Raw genomic sequence first — 22731 nt, forward strand, 5'->3', positions numbered from 1 at the left:
GTCCAAGAGCTCAAAAAAAGACGACAAGAAAGAAAAGGGTGAAGAAGATGAAAAAGAAGATGATGATGACGATATTGAGGTAAATAAATATATAATTGATGTACGATGTTTCTTTTCTAACTATAGTAAAATATTTTGATTGATGATGTAAATATTTTTCTAAAGTATACTAAAAGCTTTAGTTTTTTTTTGAAACAAATGTTACAAAATGTGATAGGCAAATATGAAACTTATTTTTTATAGGTAGAATTACTCTTAAAATTTTTTAACTGCTAACACTTATCAATTAGTTTCATTCAGTTTTGAATAAGTTAAGGCATAGTGATGTTTATGATATTTGTCTGTAAATATTTTACTATATTTCTTATATTAATTTAGTTTTCACTGGAAGAAAGTATTACAATATTAGAAAATAAATTATATAATGATGATAAAATTAAGGTTTTAAGTTTTTAGCATTTGTTCTAGCTTTTCTTTATCAATTGTTGACGATTTCAATCATTTATAAACTTTAGTTTCATAAAATCAAGTTGTTAATATTATGGACGAACTTTTTATGTTTTTATGTCTTTTTTAATTATCAATCCTTACAATAACTAAATATAAAGCATCTAAACAAAATTTATGTCTTTAAATTTTTTATAAGTTAATTATTTTATAAATCATTTACTTTTTACCACAAATTTTAATTTTTGTTTTTAATAGCGTCTTCCCCACTTGCAGTCACCGATTTTTTTTTTAAAGTAATACTTTGTAATTACTTTTAAACATTACCTTTAAAAACTTAAACTTTTTAATATCTTACAAGTGTAATTATACTTGGAGCTAAAATAGATAGAGTTTTGTGATTCTTTTACCTTTTCAAAAGCTTTGCAAAATAAATTTACCAAGAAAAGATATGTACACACTTAACAGTTTAGTAAGTACTCTTGTATTAGTTAACAATTAATTTTATCCTTTAGTTGTGTTTGTTACTACACAACGTATTAAAAACAAATTAAACTATCATAAACAAGCTTTAATGAAAACACGTGTCAGAAAATTCACTAACAAAAAAGCTATTTAACTACTTGGTAAAAAAATGTGCACATCAAATAAGTTTATATGCACACTACTTTGTACAGGTGCAATTTGTAAATAACATACCACAAGCGTAGCGCAAACGCTTGCTTTAGTTTAATGATTAGAAAGTAAAATCAAAAATTAAAACACTACAAGCTAAATGATTTATCTAAGAATTAAATGAGAAGTATATTTTATGAGCTTTGATTAAGCTCCCTGTACTGCCTAATTTGCAACCTTTTGTCTCGGTTTAAAATAACGATTGTATATTTTTTATTTGGAACTAAGTAAGAATGGATGTAGCCTAATGATGTATCATATCAAAAATATTAACAATAAAGATATAAAGCTAGATAATTTTTCAAAATAAACCTATAGTTGTATTTTATGTACAAAAACTCCACTATTTTTATGAATAAAGTCAGAAAAAAGTATAGTGGAATGTGTTAAAGCCGTTCTTTATTTTTTTAAACTACTTATTTTTTATCTAAAGTTAATACATCAAAAAATACACTTAAAGTAAAACAATTTAAGTTGAACAAAATTATGATATTTATTATTGTTTTATCCCGCCGGGCTGTTAGTAACAATTAAATGTTACATATATAAACATTTATGATGCCTTGATTTATATATGTGGCTTTTAATTAGGCTAGAAACGATTGTAATTAACTTAACTGGATTGAAATAATACTTAAAACTAAAACTCATAACATTACGATTTCTAATCGATTAAATAGAAAAGTTTATGTAGATTATATCTAACTAGCAAACTCTTTTTAGATTAACACTGATTGTAAAACTTTGGTTAAACCACAAACATACGACCCAAAATTACATTTATCTATAATTTACTTTTATTAAAATTATATTTTATTAGAATTATACACAGTAAAAATTATCAGTATTATAACTTCTAACTTGTATACTGTTTCAATTTATTCCTCACGATTTATTTACAGTAAAACCAATAAGCATGTTTATGTTATTTTAAACTTTCAACTGTAACTTTTTTATTTTACATATCAACTTAGTATCAACTTTAAAGATTAAATATCCAAAAGTTTTTATTTGAAAACATTGCAACAAGTTTCTTTGAAACATTCTATTACAAACAGACAACAAACGAGATAGATGATGATTACACCAAGTACGATTCGAACACCTACTACTCAGTTGCTCACAACATAAACGAAACCATAACCGAGCAGCCGACCATCATGAAGAACGGAACGCTGAAGGCTTATCAGGTTGGTGCCGAGCTGTGAAATAAATTTTCTATCGAATTCTGCTTGTTCATGTTGTAAATGTTTTATACATTATTTTCTTCTGAGACTTGTAATAAGAATAGTTATGATAAAATTTTAAATAGTAATTGTTTATTACAAAACATCTGTAATTTAGACGTTTTTAAATATATCTTTTTTATATCAAAAACTTTTACGAACAAATACAGTAGAAAGTTTATATACATTTATCCTTAAATACTTTGTTTTACTATTAATGAAGATTTAATTAATTTTCACATTGCAAAACTGTGCCCAAATAGTATAATGTTCTTAATTTTTTTTTAAGTTCAAAATAAATAGCTAAACTTATTTTTATTTTCTTAGCATATTTGTTTATGGATATTGTCAAACTATAACATAATTTTACAGCACATAACTTTTACTAAGCAAACGTTATAAGTATCTATTTAGTCTTCTTTAAGACTGACAATCAGCAGGACTTTTGCACCAAGATACTTTTAATGTATACTAAATAAATGCATTGGCGTAAACTTTCAAAAGCAAATAACAAATGTATTTTAACAAACTAAACATTGAAATTTTCTAACGCAGCTGAAAGGGCTCGAGTGGCTGGTGTCTCTGTACAACAACAACTTGAACGGAATACTGGCCGACGAGATGGGGCTGGGAAAAACCATTCAGACAATCGCCCTGGTCACTCACCTCATCGAAAAGAAGATGGACAGCGGTCCTTACCTTATCATTGTGCCGCTATCGTTAGTTTTTCATGGTAACATGTTTCACTTTTGTAAGCTGTTTAATTTATTTTTTTCGTGAAAATACATAGAAGAAGTGTCATTACGAAAAAGTCTCAGTTTTAAATTATTAATTAAAACATTTTGATTTATTTTTTTGTTTGTTTTCTTATAACGTAAAAACAGTTAATCATGTATTATTACAGTTCTACTTATTAGATTTTCGAACATTGTTGTCACATTTGAATTGTGTAGAAAAAATATAGTATATTATAAACTAAGGGGGCGACTTTTAAAAAATTAGTAGTAAGTGAGAAATTACCAAGTACTTTGCTACCTTTATCAAATACGTGATTTGAGTTGTCTCGATATGAGATGCCGTCGTGATGTTTATTGTTATCAATCTAAATTGCTAGGGGTAATTAAATTGGGATATATATTTTTAGATAAGATAAGTACATCTAAGATACTTAAAAGTCAACAAAAGTATATTTACAAATATAAAATAGCCACACGACACATTAACAAAACAACAGTTGAACGCAAGTAACAAGAAGTATCTTAAACTAAAGAAAACAAAGCAATTCAGACTTAAACTTAAACATTTTGTAATACAACATTTCGAGCTTTACCAAACACAAATAACACTGCTACTGCAAGTAAATGCAAGTAAAATTCCGTTTTATAAGCACTGAAATAAATGTAACTCCTTTAAGTAAACAATATTGTTTATTGTTTTAGAAAATTGTTTTAAGAGTTATAAAAATTGTTTTGGAAAAGCTTGTTTTGAAAATAATGAAAAATGTTTTGGAAAAGCTTTTATTGTTACAAAAAATGTTAAGAAATTTAAAACAAAAACGTGAATAAAACGTGAGTAGAAAAAAAACTGTCGTTGTAGAGTAATCAATAAAAACCACTTTAACACACAGCACGCTGTCAAACTGGAAGCTGGAGTTTGACAAGTGGGCGCCGAGCGTGGTGAAAGTTCCTTACAAGGGGAGTCCCCAGGCGCGAAAGTTGCTGGCAACGACGATGAGGACTGGAAAGTTTCAGGTCGTCATCACCACTTACGAGTACATCATCAAGGACAAGCATGTGCTTGCAAAGGTATTGAAACATGTTTATGTTGCGTTTGATTGATGTTTTTTCGAGTACAAAACCTTCTTAATTGAAGCAAATTGGTCATAAACAGTTTAGATTCACAAACTTCTAAAAGTATTAGTCCAATGTCCATGAAAGCGTTTGATCGAAAATAGGCGTGTAAACCCGTCGTCAAGTTTAATTTTGTTTTATTATGATTAGTTTATAGAACAGTGCATTTTAAAGTAACAATAAAAGTCTTAAACAAAAGTTTTTCAAATACATACTGTTTATAAGCTAAAAACTACAACCAGTAACTGTTATTTAATTAGACTTAAAACTGTTTATTGTATAGGATTTGAACGGGAATTTAATTTAATTTTTAGTTTAATTAGCTAATTTTCAAAAATTATTCTACAAAATTAAACATCCACAATACTTTAAACATATATAGTTTCAATTACATAAAATATTCCAGATTCCGTGGAAGTACCAGATTGTGGACGAAGGTCACCGCATGAAGAACCACAACAACAAGTTGACACAAACGTTAAACGCTCACTACATCAGTCCCCACAGACTGCTGTTGACTGGTACTCCTTTGCAAGTAGGAATTTAACTTGTTTTATTATTATTGCTATTGCATCACTAAACATTTTACACAATAACAGAACAAGCTACCTGAACTGTGGGCTCTGATGAACTTTTTGCTGCCCACCATCTTTAAATCTTGCTCAACTTTCGAACAGTGGTTCAATGCTCCTTTCGCACTGACTGGAGAAAAAGTTTGTATTTTATTTAATAATTTATATCGGATTTTAAATATGCTAAATTGATTATTTGTAAATATGTGTTTATCAGGGTTCGTGCGCGTCAGGCTAAGTCAGGCGAAATCAGGCTAAATCAGTTTTTTTATTTAAAAATTTGAGAATCTCAGTTTTTCTCAGTTCAAATGCTTAAAATTTTTGATTGAGAAAAATTGAGAAATCTTTTTAAGATTAAATTTAGATGTGAATTAATTCTAAATAAAGATTTATTTATTAAAGACAAAATCAGTTAGTATTTGTAATGATAAATGCTTTAAACATTTTGTTGAATCTCTAAAAAAATTTAAGAATCTTCCTTATTTTGTTTAAGTAGGTTATACACGTCATAATTATGAAAATTCGTAATAAAAATACAGTTTAAACATTACAGTTTAGTTCAACAACTTAGCTGTTTGTTTGAATTTGTTTACATCAGCTATGTTTTTCAGAGCTTAGTTGTTGGTTATACTGTTTTAATTTGTAATTTAAAGACTTTATACTAAATACTTTTTAGATTAAAACTTTTAGCAGTTTATTCATGTATTTTACTGTTTGTTAAAGTTATTAGAGATATTCACAACGCTAAAACTTAGCTTTAAGATATAAGTACTAAGTTTTGTGGGAGTACAAATTTTAGGTACAATTCATTTTTCTTTACAAGAACAAAATATTAAAGGTTTTTTTTTTAATTTAAGTGTAAGCTTTTTAAATCTGATATGAAATTTACAATCACTGTATTTATTTAGAGTTTAGGATTTATAATTATGTATCAATTTTAAGTATTAGTCAAAATACTATAATTTCGTACTTTTTGCTGTAAAGGTTGCAATCAAAGTTCTCGATTAAAAAAGAAGAATGGTTCAATGATAAATTTTTAAAATTTTATTACAATACAATGTTTCACTCGTTAAAAAAAAAAAAAAACGAGATCTTCAGTTGTTTAAAATCTGTAAAAATTTATGTGATAACAAGTAAGAAGACATTAGGTTAAACTTGAAATAAAAGAAGTTAAAAATAAAAATAAAAAAGTATAACAAAAAACTGAGTAAAATCTAATTAAAACCTATAGTTTAAAGTTACTAGCATATGATGATTTTAATGTTGTTAGGCTAAATTTAGGAAAATGCAAATTAGTCTTATTTTATTGAGTTGTAATTAAGTTAGTTGCTTTTTGGAGATATTTAAAACTCAAAATATTTTTGGGATAAAGCTGGTTGAAGTCGAAGACTACAATAGTACTAATCAAGACCCCCAATACCTAAAATGACTTCTAAAGGGGATTTTCCTTACTTTGAAAAAATGTCAGGCTAAATTGGTCTCAGTCAGGCTAAATTGGTCTCAGTCAGGCTAAATGAAAAAAAAATCGCGCAAGAACCCTGGTTTATACTTTCTGTTAATGGCTGGTGTACAGTCCTTAGTCTAAATTATTTTTACTTAAGCTAAATTAACCACTAAAAATATACAATGTTACGTTCCTACACTAAACAAGTTGAAAAAATTAACTTAAGTTGTGCTGGAATTTTCCAATTTAATGTGCTACCACAAAGTTTTGAACTCTGACACCCCACCAACAGGTGGATTTGAACGAGGAAGAGACGATCCTGATCATCCGTCGCCTGCACAAAGTCCTTCGCCCGTTCCTGCTCAGGAGGCTGAAGAAGGAGGTGGAGTCGCAGCTGCCGGACAAGGTGGAGCACGTGATCCAGTGCGACATGTCGGCTCTCCAGAAGTTCCTCTACTCCCACATGCAGGAACACGGTCTCGTGCTCACCGACGGAAGCGAAAAAGGTTCGAGTTTTTATAAAAATACTTTGTTTGTTTATGGAACAAATTTAAACACGTGTGAAGTGTAAAAAGGGCATAGAAAGGGATCCAGCATTTTTACAAGAACTAATATTGGCTTTTATGTAAAAGCTTAAAGTATAAACTACGAGCCAGTTTTTATAGAAAGTTAAAATTTTATTTAGTTTTTAAGATATATACGTTTTTGTAAAAAGTTTCCAATACAAACGTATAGACTGCAGTTTTTTCATCGAATCAGAAATTTAGAATTTCACTAAAAATCTATGTTTTCCTTCATATTTTAAGCTAGAGTCCCCAAATTTTTAGAAAACATTCCTTTATTAGTTTTAAAAGCTTTAAATGTTGCAATTTTTCAAATATTAAAAAATAAAAATTTTAGATAAAAAACAAACAAAAAGGTGGTTTTGGTTAAATTATTTTTTTTTTTAATTAAATAAAAATCCTTAATTGAATCGATGAAATATTAGTAATGATCTTACAGTGAATTTTTGATGAAATAATCTTTTTTGGCCTTTTTTGTTCGCGCCTTCTATAAGGAACCTATTGAGGTCACTGACTTTGATTGCTCATATCTCTTAAGATACTTTGACTTTTGTTAAGTGGTTGAAAATGTTTGATAGCTCAGGTTAAACTTTACAAAATAATATCAACTTGTAAAGATAAAGGTGGACCCCCATATGCCCTCAATTGTTTTTATTGTATTCGTAATGTATTACTTTATTTATAAGCTTTAAATATTAAAATTCAAGTTTAGTTTAAAATGCTATATTTCTTGTTTTGAAAACAATCTACTTTTATCTGTATAACATAGGTCTTACAGTATTCTGATTTAGTGAAGCTACTTTAGTATGTTTATGAAGTACTTAATTGCTTTTGTTTGATATTAAAAGACTAAAAAAAACGTATAATAAATATACATAGTTTATAAAAACTATATTACTAGACAAGAAATGTACTACAATATTTGGTAAATATATCATATCAGGTAGTTATGGACAACCGTTTCAGTGACACTAATATTTAAAATTCCCCACAAATGAAACTCATAACAGGAAAGCAGGGTCAGGGAGGCACGAAAGCGCTGATGAACACGATCATGCAGCTGAGGAAGATTTGCAACCACCCCTTCTTGTTCAGGCACATTGAGGAAGCGATCGCCGAAAACAACAAGATTTCAAACGGCATTGTCACCGGGTTAGTTGGTCAATATGATAAAGTGGAGTTGAGAAAACGTTGGTGATGATTGTGTTTGATTTTTTTGAAAATAAATTGGTGTGACTCTATGTGTTTGTTCTACTTAAACTAGGTGAATTGTTGAGAACTAATAAGAAATAGTTGTACTATAGAGAGTTGTAAATTATAAAAGCTGAAGAAACTTTAATTTTAAATATTTTATTTATTTATTTCACCTGGTATCAAAAATTTTATTGCTAGTATTTTGTAGTAGTTGTTATATATAACTATATAAGATATCAAAAATTTAAACCAACTTTACTTGTTGTACGTTACTTTGCGAAGTCTAATTAAGGGTAAGTTTAGAAACTGAGTTACTTACTATTTGTGTAGCAAGTCACATTCATTATTTTAATCTTTTTTTTTACAATATTTGACCTAAATATGTTCAAACAAAAAGTTTTAGGTAACAGTTTAATTTAATTTTAATACTTATTGATTAATAAAAACCAGTAAATTTATTTCTTTTTTTTGTGAATTTTTAGACCTGATTTGTACCGTTCTTGCGGAAAGTTCGAGTTGTTGGACCGAATCTTGCCCAAGCTGAAAGCAAAGGGACACAGAGTTCTGATGTTTTGCCAGATGACAGCATTAATGACAGTGCTCGAAGATTACTTCGCTTACGCTGGTTTGTGAGGAAAAAACTGTTTTAATATAAACATTTGTTCAACAACTTTTAGTTAGCAACCAGTTTAGATTAAAACGTTATTTTTTTATTAATGTTACTCAACTTATTACTTTAGCAATACAAGAAAATAATAAACCCATTCACTTCAAAGTTAGTAAACCATATTTGCTTCATATTTCAAACCGACCAATACTTTTTTTTTTACTCATCTGACAATTAAAACTCACACAACACTTTTATCATCCGACAGGTCACAAGTACTTGCGGTTGGACGGAGGTACGAAGTGCGACGACAGAGGCGCCATGCTCAAGCAGTACAACGCGAAAGGCAGCGAGTATTTCGTATTTCTGCTGAGCACCAGGGCCGGTGGACTGGGGTTGAACTTGCAATCTGCTGATACCGTCATCATATACGATAGCGATTGGAATCCGCATCAGGTATTTGAAAGTTTTGTACATTATTTTTGTTCAGAAGTTTCAAGTCATAGTTTATTTTATCTGTACATTTTTTTCTTCAATATTTTATTATACAAATTAGTGACTGAAAACCATATACTAATTTAATTTTTTTTTAACTTTGCTGTAATTTATAACTGTTATAACTTAAGTTTTTTAAGGTAAGTTTTAGAGGTACTTGATATACATCGCTTAGAGTTTTCAAAAGTGTCTTAGTTATTGAAACTAATGGTAGAATGGCTAATATTTCTTAGTTGTTGAGAGCCATTTAGATTTAAAAGTTTTTTTTAAAGTTATAAGAAATTAACTATTTTTCTAGCTTATTTAATTATAGTTTATTTCTACAGAAATTTATAGGATACTTTATATTTTTTGAATTTAATTAAACTTATGTGAGTTTAAATTAAATTAATAAATATGAACTCTCAACAATTAAGTGGCAGGTGTGTAATATAATTTATTTGTACCTAAATTATTAGTTAATTTTTGATTATTTTGCGGTATACAAACTTATTTCTCTACTAAATTTTCCACCTCGCAGCTACTAATACTCAAATAATAGTTTAATAGCATTTTGTAAGTTTAAACCATAAAATTGTCATTAAAGAAGTTGTGGTAAGAAATATTTTTTTGTTTTCTTTTTCAAGTGCTTACTCTAAAAATCTAAACATTAACCATTTTAATTGAAAAAAATCTTCTTGAAACTAGTATTAGACTTTTTTTTTTTAATGTTAGATACTTAAGCTTAAAATGTCTCAAATTTTCTTTTCACCGGTGTACTTTTTGAGAATTATTGTTTTAGCCCTAGCAGGATTTAATAAATAGTAGGAGTTTTCAAATTTACAGAATAATATTTAAATAGCTTTTGCAATGCTACAAAAAGTAAAAATTAAGTTCAATTATTTCGTTACATTCTTAAAGCTCTAGTGACGCTATGTTCAACCTACTATTTTGATATAAATTTGAAAAATAAATTGCTCTATAATTTGATCATGTTATGACATACGTTATTTTTAAGTAAATTTAGATATAAAGTCAAACTGATACTCTGACAAATATTTCTTCAATAACTTGCTCATCATGAAAAAATTAGTCTATAAAAAGTTTACTTTGTTAATCCAATATCTTAACCAAGTAGTATCAGCAGATTACAAACAAGTTATGAGCTTAAAAATTTTAGAAAGGATATTTTCTTAGTTATTTTACACATGAACTAACATAAGTGCAATAGACAAATATATATAAAATAAATATGGTAAATTAAAATTTGAAAATACTACCACAAAGTAGTAGGTTCAGAATGTTCAATCGTGTTACAAATTTCTCTGCTATATCATGCATACAATTCAATTGCATATGGTTTATATGTTTGACATTAACTAACAGCATTACAAAATTGAATATTTTTTGTTTTGAAAGTATATGTTTCTTTAATACCTTTGTTTAGTTTAGAGTTAATAAAAGATTAATGAAGAAAATGGTTCACCTTACATGTAACTTTATTTTTTAGAATATAAAAATGCACAGCAGAAAGATGAATTAAAAAAGTTAAACATTAAATCATTTCAACCCATAAAACTTTTTTTTTATATATTTTTTTTTTACAATCAAGTTATTTACACAGGATATACAAGCGCAAGACAGAGCTCACAGGATCGGTCAAACAAACGAAGTGAGAGTTTTGAGGTTGATGACCGTAAACTCAGTAGAAGAGAAAATCCTTGCTGCTGCCAGGTCATTATAGTTATAAAATTATACATTTGTTTAAAAAAAAAATTTAAGAAATGATTATTGATGCAAGTTAGATGTATGTGTATACCATTTAAAATAATGGTTAGTAGCATAAATAGTTTAATTAATTAATTTTATCCTACAACTCATCAAAATAAAATTAGCTGAGAATCAATAATTTTTATAGTTTAAAAGGGAATATTAAAAATAAGCTTTTTTATTATGATGAGTATTAATAATCACTTAAAGTAGTTTTTTTTGGTTCAAAATTATTGTGGATAGAAATTGATTCAGGAAGGAAAATATTTATATAAAACTATTTAACAAACTATCATTTTGCAGATACAAGTTAAATGTGGACAAGAAAGTCATCCAGGCGGGAATGTTTGATCAGAAGTCGACTCCGACGCAGAGAAGAAATTTCCTGTCTGAACTCGTTCAGAGGGGAGACGGGGATAATGTGAGTTTATTAGCAAACGTGTTTTGTTGGTGCTTTTGAAACTTTTATTTAAGTTTAGTTTTAATGTGATAAATTGTATAAATGTTTGTGTACAAATTAAATTCAACAGAATCTTACTAAAGTATACAACAGCTGAAACTTTTACAAACTTAGAAATTTCAATAATTCGTTTGCTTTTGTCTTAAATTATATTTTTCTTCTTTATTGGTGATTTTGACGTCTAAGCTCTATCGGTGGGTATTCTAATAAACATATAATATGGCCATGTAGATTGTAGAGTAAATCATATTATTGTTGATCAACACTTTTTGATCAACAAAGCTCACATTGTCAATGACAGCTAAAATCTGTAAAATTAATTACTTTAAAATTACTGTTGATTAACATTTGTAATTTTTTTTGTGTTGGTTTCAAGTTCTTAAAACATCACTGATAATTTTATTAAATCACATCACTTATTATAACGTATGGGGATTACTACTTACCCAAACAAAGATCCAGCATAACATTCTTTCTACACCCACATGTATTACAACATTATAAATTACTGATAATAATCGAGTTCGATTAACTTAATTTCAATGTTTGCAAACACACATTTTAAGTTAAGTAGGCAAAGCACTAAACATTTGTATTGTGACGTCACTTTAGGACGAGGACGAGATACACGACGACGAGACTTTGAACCAGATGATTGCGAGGAGCGAAGAGGAATTCCAACTGTTCCAGCAGATGGACCTCGACAGAAGGAGGAAGGAAAGCCAGAATCCGAACAGAAAACCGAGGTTGATGGAGGAGGTAACTATTTTTGTTATTGAATGTTGACAAAAGGCGGTAACTTTTCTTTACTAATGGATCAGTGTACTATTGTCACTGTGTTATTTAGCTAATAAGTTGTTGTAAATAAAAAAGATTAATTCTTAAAAACGTAATTGATTATTTTGTAAAATTGTATATAGACCAATATTGTTGGCTAATAAATTAGCTGTTTATTAAGATATTAAAAGCTCTTTATATTGCATAGGAAACATTGCATGCCATATAAAATGTTATCAAGTTGAAATGTATATGTATGAGCTTTCTGTAGTGATTTATTAAGTGTATCCTTTGCTCATTGAAAGGTTTTTTTTTGTTACACAATCATGAACTTTCACAGAGCGAACTGCCAGCCTGGCTGGTCGCGTCTGCCGAAGACGTCGCGAAACTTTCCAACGAGGAATCCGCCGAGAAGTTGTTCGGCAGGGGAAGCAGACAGAGGAAAGAAGTAGATTACAGCGAGTCGCTCACCGAAAAAGAATGGCTCAGGGTTGGTAGATGTAATGCTTATAATATGATAAGTTGTGTTTGTGTTTCTGAAGCTTTTGTTAAAACAATAAGGTCTGTTTATAAAATATAAAGTAACAAATAAAATAGCTAATAAGTGTTAAAGTAAATTGTGGTGAGAAATTGTCTATTTTTAATAAATATTGATTACTATTTATAAAGTAATTTTATGTAACTATTTATTAGTATAAAGTTTGCCACAGTATATTGTTTACTGAAGCGAATATATCAGGGTTGGTAAAAAAGTAGTCTTTGTTTAAGTTAATTTAAATAACTAAACTATTTAATATTTGAACTTTTTAAGACTTTTCATGTATAAAATAGATATTTTGTACTTATTACATGAAAAAAGTATTTATTAAATTCTCCTCCAGAAGTTGAGATTTTTTTATTAGTTTTTGAAAAATCAAAACATATAATGAAAAAAAGTATGAAAGAAATATGAAGTTTTTGTTACTGACTTTCAAAAAGATTGTTTTGTTCAGATATAAAATTTAATCCAGAGGTTTTAAAATTAGTATAGACTAACTTAACTCAAATTGGAAGTTACATAAAAAATATTCGATTTTAACGCTAATATTGTATTATCATGTATTAGAATTTTAGACCCAATCTTTGTTTTTTTTCAAAAATGTAAAAATGTTTCATAAGTAAAATTAAATTAATAATTGTGAATTATTTTTAGAAAGAAAAAATATTTTTTATAGATTGATAAATTTTTAAAAGTAAGTTTACAGTAAGTATGTAACGTCCACTACAAAGTATTTAAGTTATCTTTATGGTAATCTACTATAGTATTGAAATTATAAGCAATCTGTTTTAAACTGGTGTTAATTTATAAATACTAAACGCCCGATTTTATTTTGTAAAAAAATGTTAAATAAGCATTTTTTGAATATTTTAATTGCTTATAGAATTTAGTAGTTTATTAAACAATTTTAGATTATTTATAAGTAATATTTTGTTCTCGAAAGGCTTTCATTTACAACGCTTAATTCTTCTGATTGTATATTTTGAAAAATTTAGAATAAGACCACACTTTGAAAACTCGTTTGCGGTGAAATTTGGTAGCTGTCTGAATTTTTCAATAAATGTTTTTAGTATTTGAAATTAATACTATATTTAAGCAAAAGGTTTGAAGTAGTTCAAACAGAATGAACAGTTCGTTTACATGACAATTCAAATTTTTTTAATGATTCAAAAACTTGTATACATTATATTAAAAGAAAGCCCTTATAGGATTAATTAATAAGATTATGATTTTTTTTTTTTAACATAGTTTTTAAAATTAATATAATTAAAAAATACTTTAGCCATATCTCAAAAAGTATCTAAAAATTAAAAAAAGTGCTTGTAGGGATTGTTAAAACCTACAACAGCTTTAATTTATTTTTTCAAATATAAATTATTTTTTGAGTTGTAGCAATTTTGAAGAATTTGATTCTCAGAGTTTGAATAGTCAAGTACCCGATCATTTCTGTAGAAGTATTTACCTAGTTTTAGTTATGTTTTATATTACAGACTTTATCATTCTTTTAACTAGTTTGTGAATAAACTCAACAAAGAAAGATATATTTATTTATGATAAAGTCAAGCTGAATTGAATCAATAATGCCTGTGATTAAATGCCCTCTTGAGAGTTGCACATATGAAACACCAGACGTCGATGCTTCTGTAATTGCTTCTTTGCTTATCATTCACAACAATGTACACATTAATGCAAATTCTTCAAAACCAAAGCTTCCAAAGATGGACCGTCCTCGAATAGGGACAGACTGCAGTGAAGAGGGTTGGAACATATTTGTACAAAAGTGGACTATGTTTAAAGATAGCATGCAGATGACAGATGTAGAAAAACGCCGTCAACTGTACCAGTGCTGTGAGGAAGATTTAGGCGATGCTATTCTGAAAGGACATAAAGATGTAGTAAATTTAAATGAGCAAGAGCTTTTAAGGTTGATCAAGCAGCTTGCATTTATTCCTGTTTCAGTTGTTGTACGACGATCAGACTTTCTTAGTGCAAGACAGGATTTGACTGAAAACACTAGATCATTTGCTGCCCGTTTAAAGGGAAAAGCTAGTACATGCTCGTACACATGTAAATGCCCAAAGGATGGCTGTAATCAAATGATAGATTTTACAGACATAATTCTAAAAGATGTCATGGTAACAGGTTTAGCCGATGAGAATATCCGTAAAGAGGTGCTAGGATGGGAAAATCTAGATGAGAAAAATGTCAATGAGACAATCGGTTTTATTGAAGGAAAAGAGATGGCACGTGATGCAATGTCAAAACCCGCTGTTACAGCATCAGTTTTCTCATACGAATCCTCAAAGAAAACCACACAAAAACCAAGTGGTAAAATAACTTGTGGCATATGTAATAAATCAACTGATAAATTTGTTTGGAGCAGTAAAAATTTGAGGTACATTGAGTGTTTTGCCTGTAAACAATGCTGGATAAAGTCCCGTAAAAAAGCTTATCAAAGTCATCAAAATTATGCTGATGAGTCAAATTCACTTCTAGTTGGTGGATTGTGTACACAAAACTTTGATGGCTTTTGTAGTCGAGGGCGTAGAAAAAATATGTTCGAGCGGAAAAACGCAAAGAAGAAAAAGGAGGTACAGGGACAGAAAAATGTACTTTTACACACTGGATCGCGACGAAATTTAAAGAAGTCATTACCTCACGTCAGAAAAAGTGTTATGACTTACAAAAACCCGCAGATATCAAAAATGTGGCGTGACGTTTGGAATAAAAAGGAAGAATCTATCAGTACTTGTTTTGTTAAGTCTCTGGAAAATATAAGTGAGAACACAAAACCGTTGCCACCACTGAATTGCGGTGATCATGTCGTGATACTAAATCAAACAGCTAAGTTTCCTAGCAAGTGGGAGAAAAGTGGAGTGGTGGTGGAAGTGAAGGACTGCCATCAATGTGTAGTCAAGGTTGATGGATCAGGTCGCTTAACTGTTCAAAATCTGAGTTTCTAAGAAGATTACCCCTCCTGTTAGTGTTTGCAAATCTCTAAGTAATATCCCTTATCTGCGAAAAGCAAACATACCACTGTAAAAGTTTGTCTTTTTTGTTAGGTTGAGAAAAAGATTTCAAGAAAAGTTTTGATGTTCTGTGTTTTTATAGAAGAAAGATTCTATTTGAATAAGCATTGTGTAATTTCCCTCTGTACTAATGGTTTTCTTCAAAATTGATGTTGAACTGGAATTGCTCGGATTTGCTTTAATCTATAATTTCTTGACTTATATTTTCTACAGAAAAGCAAACAGACCGCCAAAGTTTACTGCGAACAACAATGTGTCCGGGATAAGTGTGTGAAATTATTGGATCATTTGCAGCGTTTCCTTGTAAGACTTTACGATGCTTTTCAAAAGTTTCGTGACACCGATGATTCTAATATTCATTTATTGTAAAGTTGGAATGTTCACTGTAATTTAATGTTTTATAGTCTAATGAATGAGTTTCAGTTCAATGGTCACTACCTAAAGTTTGTAGTTGACTTTGCAGCAGACTAGTCTAACAGCCATCTATTCAAATTGATCTTAGATGAGGACGTAGAGATTGACTTTCAAAAATTCGAACTATTGATTGGTATCGAGTATTTGGAAATTAAGTGTAGCAGTATCTCGTCAGTGTTTAATGCTATCAGTAATGCACCTTCTACTTGTTTAAAGTCGAAAATATGATAAACATGTTTATCAGCAAATTAAGTGAAGTTTCAAGATGGTTAGATGAATGACGTGTGGTTTCGTTCTTAAAAGCTGAAAAGTTCAAATCGGTGAAGCAATTAAGTTTTTGAATGCTTGTATTCAGCAACTGAGTGAAGAAAAGTAAAGATTAAGCTTCAAATTTTTTGTTAAAGTTTGTTTATTTGAGTTGTAGTTTGTTTTAACAAATCATTTACTAGTGAACTAAGTTAATTGTAAATTTTGAAATGATTTTTGTCTTTCTGAGTTTGATTTCGTTGAATTTTAGACCTGAAAAATGTTTTTAAGTTGTAACAAATTGTTTTAGAAAATTTTTTGTTTCACTAGGTCAATTTATCGTTTTATCTCCTTAGTAGATAAAATCTGGGGGGAGATGTAGAAGTATTTACCTAGTTTTAGTTATGTTTTATATTACAGACTTTATCATTCTTTTAACTAGTTTGTGAATAAACTCAACAAAGAAAGATATATTTATTTAATTTCAGATAAAAAGCTTATTTGAATGAGTAGAATTAACAATTTTATCATTTAACACTATAAAAGTTTGAGTTTTTAAAATATGCTTAAAATACTTAACATAATTAATTAAGTTTTTTGTTTGATCTATTTATGCCAAGCCTAATAATTTTCAAGTAGAAACCTTTTTAAGCAATAATGATTTAAACAAAATAAAAAATGTAAAGTAGTATTGAATGAATTGATAAGTTCGGTTACGCATACAAATTGATTAAGACAAAATATTTTTAGTTCAATTATTAAAGTTTATTTGTTCATCTTTATTCTTTCAAGTTCTGCCTCCAAATCAAAGTTATTTGTAATTAGATCAAACATAAAGTTTTTACAGTAATGAACATTTTCAATAAAATCTTCGTTTTTCTTAAACATTTTGTAAATCTCGTGAATTTTTTCATTTTCAATTTTCTCTTGCGTTTTGTGTCGTTTAAGCTGCATGTATTTTCCCTTTTTCTTATTTTCTTCTTTTATTTGCAAAATCTCCTTTTCGATTTGTTCTGTTAAAATTAATTCAACTTGTTTAAAGTTTAACTTGCTTGCTGACGACGGATTTTTAAGTATTTCAAGCAATAGTAATAAATTTAAAAACAATGTATTTTGATTGTAATAAATAAAACAGCTTCAATAGCAATGCTGAAGTAATTTTGTAATAAGTTAGATTATTAATTAGTTTTTGATAGATAAACTGCTTAAAAAACTATTTTGTTTTAAATAAAAATAATTATTTTGAAGCTAATTATAAGAATTATGTTTATTCATATAAGGTGTATCTAATTTTTAAAAGCCAGCATGGAATGATATTTTAAAACAAGCAATTATGGAAATGTTTCATAAATATATTAGTTATTGAAAATTTTGAATTGAAATGTACTAAAAACGCAATCAACTTATTCTAAAAGTTTTGTTTTAGTTCTTAACTTTGTAATGTAGTCAAATAAGTAAATGATTCAATATGAATAAATTAAACCCACGTTTTTCATTTTCAGTAACATTTTCTTTTTTTTCTTTTCCTTTTACAATGCTTCCAATAAAGTTTTTTATATAGTCTATAATAGGCTCAAAAACTAGTTTGTTAACCATGAGATAAATAGTAAAATAAACCAATATTTCCGTGTACTCCACGGATTCGCCGAAAAGTACTTTAAAAACTTTATTACGATATTTCGATATCAAGCGCCTTTTGATTATTTCTGCTTTATAGTTTTCAGGGAGGCAAACGTTTTTATCGACAACAGTTTCGTTTGTACATTGGTCACCGTAAGATCCTTCGTAGCTCCGACCCCTGTAGTAGTCGTTAATTAAGTACAAGTAAATCATAGTCAGAACATAGAAAATAAAGTCTGTATTTGATTTTATTTCCAGCATACTTATAGAAAAGTTGATCTCAAACGTTAGTAATTCATTTTGATTTATTTTTTGCAAGTTTTTGGCTCGGATCTTATTGTGACGTAATTATGTTTGAAGTCTGCTTTGAAATTTAAATATTTTTGTATCATATCTCGGTTTTAATGTAATAGAATTTAATATTTTAAGCAAAGTTTTCTTTAAATTTATAAATGGAAATGTATAACAGACTTATTTAAATGTTGGTAAAAAGTCTTGATAAAGTATTTAAACTTAACACAGTAAGAAGCTAAAAATACAATGAAGTTCTTACTTTTAAGGCACAAAAGTACTTAAATTCTTTTTACTAAAGTAGTGAAATTACTAATAGAAGTTAAATGTATTTAGTAGTCAAATTTGTTATCTTTTCATCAATTTCTGTTTTTCAATTTCTATTTTTTGAAACTTTTTAAATAAACTTTTTCCATTTGTATAAATGCATCATTTTTATAAATTATCATTTGAAAACTTGCGCGCTAATGGAATCAACTTTGTATATCTACTGTTAACTAGCGGATACTTTTTTAATCCACTGTTTTAAAAAATTGTGTAACTATTTACAATGATTTAATATCTAAAATTTTCTTGATATTTTTGTTGTATTTTACTATTATTGACCATTTAATAACAAAACTAAACACTACTTTGTTGTAATTATTTCCTCTTCAATTATTTTTAGACTGTATAGTTTCATTTTTATTGGTAAAAAATAATAAACTTTAATACGATTTTTTAAGTTGAAGTTTACAACTACTAATTAGCCTCTTAAACTAAGAAGTTAGCAAAGAAAAATAATAATTAATTTACTCATTTTTTCGCAAGTTAGAACTACGGTTGAAGTTTTAGTTTTTAGTTGGATTGATGTTTTGTTATTTTAAATACTAATAATGATTTAGTTAATGTTTGATTTATTTATAAACTACAAAGTAATCTTTACTACTTTGTAAAGCCCTTTAAAATGAATCCGATGCCTATATATTTTTTAAACTTAAAACTGAAATTATTATTTACATTTCACGTATTATTTTATCATTTATAAAAGGTTTTTAAATAAATTAGATATGAATTTGAACAACGAAATTTTATCTATTTAGTTGCATAATGTCAAAACCATTTTATAAAATAATCAAAGTATTTTTTTTAAATACTAAACTTTAGTTTACATAAGTTTGAGATATAAGTTACTTTTTTGAATATTAACTTTAATTGTTGTAACTCAAAAGAGTAAAATATGTCACTTTAGCTAACACTAACCTCTGAATCCAAATACTTTAGTTTTATCTTAATAGTTTATTACTTGGTTTCAAACATTAAACATTACTTTTAAATCACGAAATTATAACTGATAATAAAACTTCAGTATCTTTGTAATCACAACCCCTAATTCTTAACTCTCTAAACTTAATCTTTCGAATCAACCTGCAAGCATGAACGTTCGTGAAAATCTTATCCGATACAGCAGAATTCAGTAGAATTTGCCGAGAATTTAAAATACTGTTAAATTAATGAACATTTTATTCTTTTTAAGTTTTTTTAAGCTGGTTCGGTTTTTACTGCCAATTAATCTGTAAAGTAATCCAAGTAAATGTTAATCGAACTCACCCGCGTATTATGACGTCACAGGCGGTGGACGACGGCATCGATCCGGACGAGCTGGAGGAGAAGATGCGGCAGCAGAAGAAGAGAAAGAGAAACGCGCAGCAGGACGGGGATTACCCGGGAGAAGGAAAGAAGAGAAGGGGGCGACCCCCGGTGGAGAAACCGCGGCCCAACCACCCCAAGCTGACAAAGCTGATGAACGACATCTTGGACTGCATCATAAAACACACCGACAAGTTTGTTTAAAACATTTATATTGTATAACTTAGTTTTAAGATATTTAACTGCATTGTTAAGTACACTATTTATACGCATTAAGTTTTATTGAAACAATTCATCTTATATGATACATTTATTTTATAAAAATATTAGCCAGCATTTATTTGGCCATCATCAACAAAGCTGAGATGTTTCGCGCCATCAAAAAAAAACAATTACCTTCACCACAAGACCAACAACAACAGCATCCGAGGCAACCAAAGACTGTTTATTGCTGATGGGGCGAAACGTCTAAACTTTATTGATGATGAGGACAAGACCGGTCGTGGGTTAAAAAATTATGTATTTAGGCTAGATAAATCAAACCTACCTGAAAGTTACGATAACAAATGAAAGTTACTGCAAAAATATTTCCCCAAAACAGAGAAAGCGGGCGTCGGCTGAGCGACCCGTTCGTGCAGCTGCCTCCTCGCAAGGAGCTGCCGGACTACTACGAGGTGATCAAGCACCCGGTCGACATGAAGAAGATGCGCGAGCGGGTGAAGAACCACCGGTACCGGAGCTTGAACGACCTGGAGAGGGACTTCAACCTGCTGTGCAAGAACACGCAGAACTACAACGTGGAAGGCAGCCTGGTCAGTAAATTTGTGCTGTGTTTTTTATATGATATTGTTATTTGCAATTTCTTATATTTTTAATTTTGATGTTTTTGTAACTAAACGAAATTTTTGATTTATTAGGATTCTTTGCTTAAATGAGATTGTTGTTTAATAGCAGGCAAAAATGTAATGTAGAAGGCGGTATAGTTGCTTTTGGAATTATATTTGTAAGTTGGTTACATGACAATTCAAATTCTTAAAACTATGTATTTAGAGACCATATTTAAAAAAGTAATATATATATTTTCTAAATCACGTATGTAGGTCTTATTAGTATCTACAAAGCTTTTTTTAAGATTTTAAAATATTTTTCTTTAACTTTTCAAAATTTATTAACAACTACTTTTTTTAAGTTGCAAAAAAGAAAAATTGCCTGTAGATAGTAATAAGACCGAAATTTTTTTTTTTTCAAATATACATTAGTTTTATATTTTGGTCCTTTGAATATTTTTAAAATATTTGAAGTGTCCGAGTTTGAATAGCCGTGTACCCTGGTAAGTTTTTAATTTGTCCTTCTACTTTTCCAATATTCTGCCTGGTTGAGAATGTGTTACTGTTAAGATTAAGTGTGAAAATATGTAAAAAATATTTTTAATGCTAGGTTTTATTTAGTTTTTTCTTTTTAGAAATACCCAGCATGTCATTAGCAATTCTGCTTAATTTTTAAATTGTTGATCTATTTTTACCATATACAGTTGAATAAATTAATTCACATTTTTTAAAATAAGAATTTTAGACACTTTTTCTTGTGTAAAGCATTTCAAATCAAGTTTATCAAAAATATGTATTTTTTATTTGTATGACTTAGTTTTGATATTACTTAGAACTATAACCTGGAATTTAGCCAAACATTCTCAACACTAATCACGTTTATAAATTTTATAGTTTGTTTGTTGTTTAGCTTCTACCCTCTTTTGCAATTGAACTTTATTTTTTGAAAGTCATGTTAGCCAATAAATCATTGCTATTATGCTTTTCTTTTTTTTTCAAGCTCCTAACTTTTTTCAGATTTTCGAGGATTCGATCAAACTGCAGTCTCTGTTCAGTTCGGAGAGGCAAAGGCTCGAGAAGAAGCAGAAGGAAGCGGGAAGCGACTCCAACACGGAGGAAGACTCCGATGACGAGCGTTAGTATTGTTACGTCACAACTGCTGTAGAACAGGGGTGGGCCGCGACGTTTTTTAGCAAAAAAAAAGCTATTGTAATGTTTAAATAATTTTCAATACAACTGTTTTTAATTTGCTCTTCTTTTGATTTTCAGCCTATAAATGGTCATTTGTAAACTTTGCTTTAAATAGTTCTAAAAGGTGAATGCATTTGTGTTACATAAAATTTTTAAGCTGTAAAAATAATTAGATTGATGATAATTTGAAGTATTTTTTGTTCAATTTGAAAACTATGTTTATATCTATATACAAAGTCTAAAACACTTAAGATTTGTTTAAAATACGCTTCACTCATTTTTAGGGTTTAAAAAAAATCAAATTACTAAAAGTTAATACAAGAGTCCAACTATTTTATAATTTGTTTCAATTACATTTTCGAGGTTGCCACAAAGTCAGAAAAAAATAAGTGTTTTCAAAAAGAAATCAGGAAAATTGAATGTAAACATGCTCTTAAAAAGAAAGTTTATCATCACTAAAAACTGCATTTTACTAATGTTATTTTTTGAAAAAATATTTTGCAATTCATCTTTCTTTTAGGGTCTAACTGAATTTTCGGAATAAGTTAAAACTTTGGTTATCTTTATTTGTTTTTAAGCCTTCGGTTTTGTATTTTTGAACCGGTTTTAATTAAGAATTTGATTTATAAAAGTCAGGAAATTTTTTTTAGCACGGTCTGTGGCAACCGTGCATTTTATGGAGTAATAGTTGTAGCGTATTTAGTGCAAATTATAATTTTTGTTTACACTTAGCTAAATATTATAGTTTTCAAGGCAAGGTAATATTAACCGTAGAGGTAAATAAAATTTCATCATTATAAGCTAATTAATTTGTCAGTTGCATGTTTTTTATTCATTAGATCGTTTTCTTAATTCTTATTCAATGTCAATAATTGTCAATAATTTTA

General features: G+C 28.6%; 1 protein-coding gene across 1 annotated transcript in view; it reads left to right on the forward strand.

Annotated features, from left to right (window-relative positions):
* LOC145829896 (SWI/SNF-related matrix-associated actin-dependent regulator of chromatin subfamily A member 2-like) overlaps positions 1-22731 on the forward strand; it is a 37134-nt gene that overhangs the window by 12418 nt on the left and 1985 nt on the right. Inside the window, exons 17-33 of the mRNA XM_082937770.1 lie at positions 2-79; positions 2181-2312; positions 2904-3067; positions 3976-4153; positions 4605-4733; positions 4798-4911; positions 6507-6720; positions 7788-7929; positions 8454-8596; positions 8847-9034; positions 10677-10786; positions 11126-11243; positions 11895-12041; positions 12400-12549; positions 19809-20020; positions 20428-20638; positions 21671-21788. Coding sequence (XP_082793896.1) covers positions 2-79; positions 2181-2312; positions 2904-3067; positions 3976-4153; positions 4605-4733; positions 4798-4911; positions 6507-6720; positions 7788-7929; positions 8454-8596; positions 8847-9034; positions 10677-10786; positions 11126-11243; positions 11895-12041; positions 12400-12549; positions 19809-20020; positions 20428-20638; positions 21671-21788 — 2548 coding nt within the window. The remainder of the gene's footprint in view (position 1; positions 80-2180; positions 2313-2903; positions 3068-3975; positions 4154-4604; positions 4734-4797; positions 4912-6506; positions 6721-7787; positions 7930-8453; positions 8597-8846; positions 9035-10676; positions 10787-11125; positions 11244-11894; positions 12042-12399; positions 12550-19808; positions 20021-20427; positions 20639-21670; positions 21789-22731) is intronic.

This window comes from Thalia democratica, chromosome 2, assembly GCF_965202585.1.
Source record: "Thalia democratica chromosome 2, ktThaDemo2.hap1.1, whole genome shotgun sequence".
Classification (NCBI taxonomy): Eukaryota; Metazoa; Chordata; class Thaliacea; order Salpida; family Salpidae; genus Thalia; species Thalia democratica.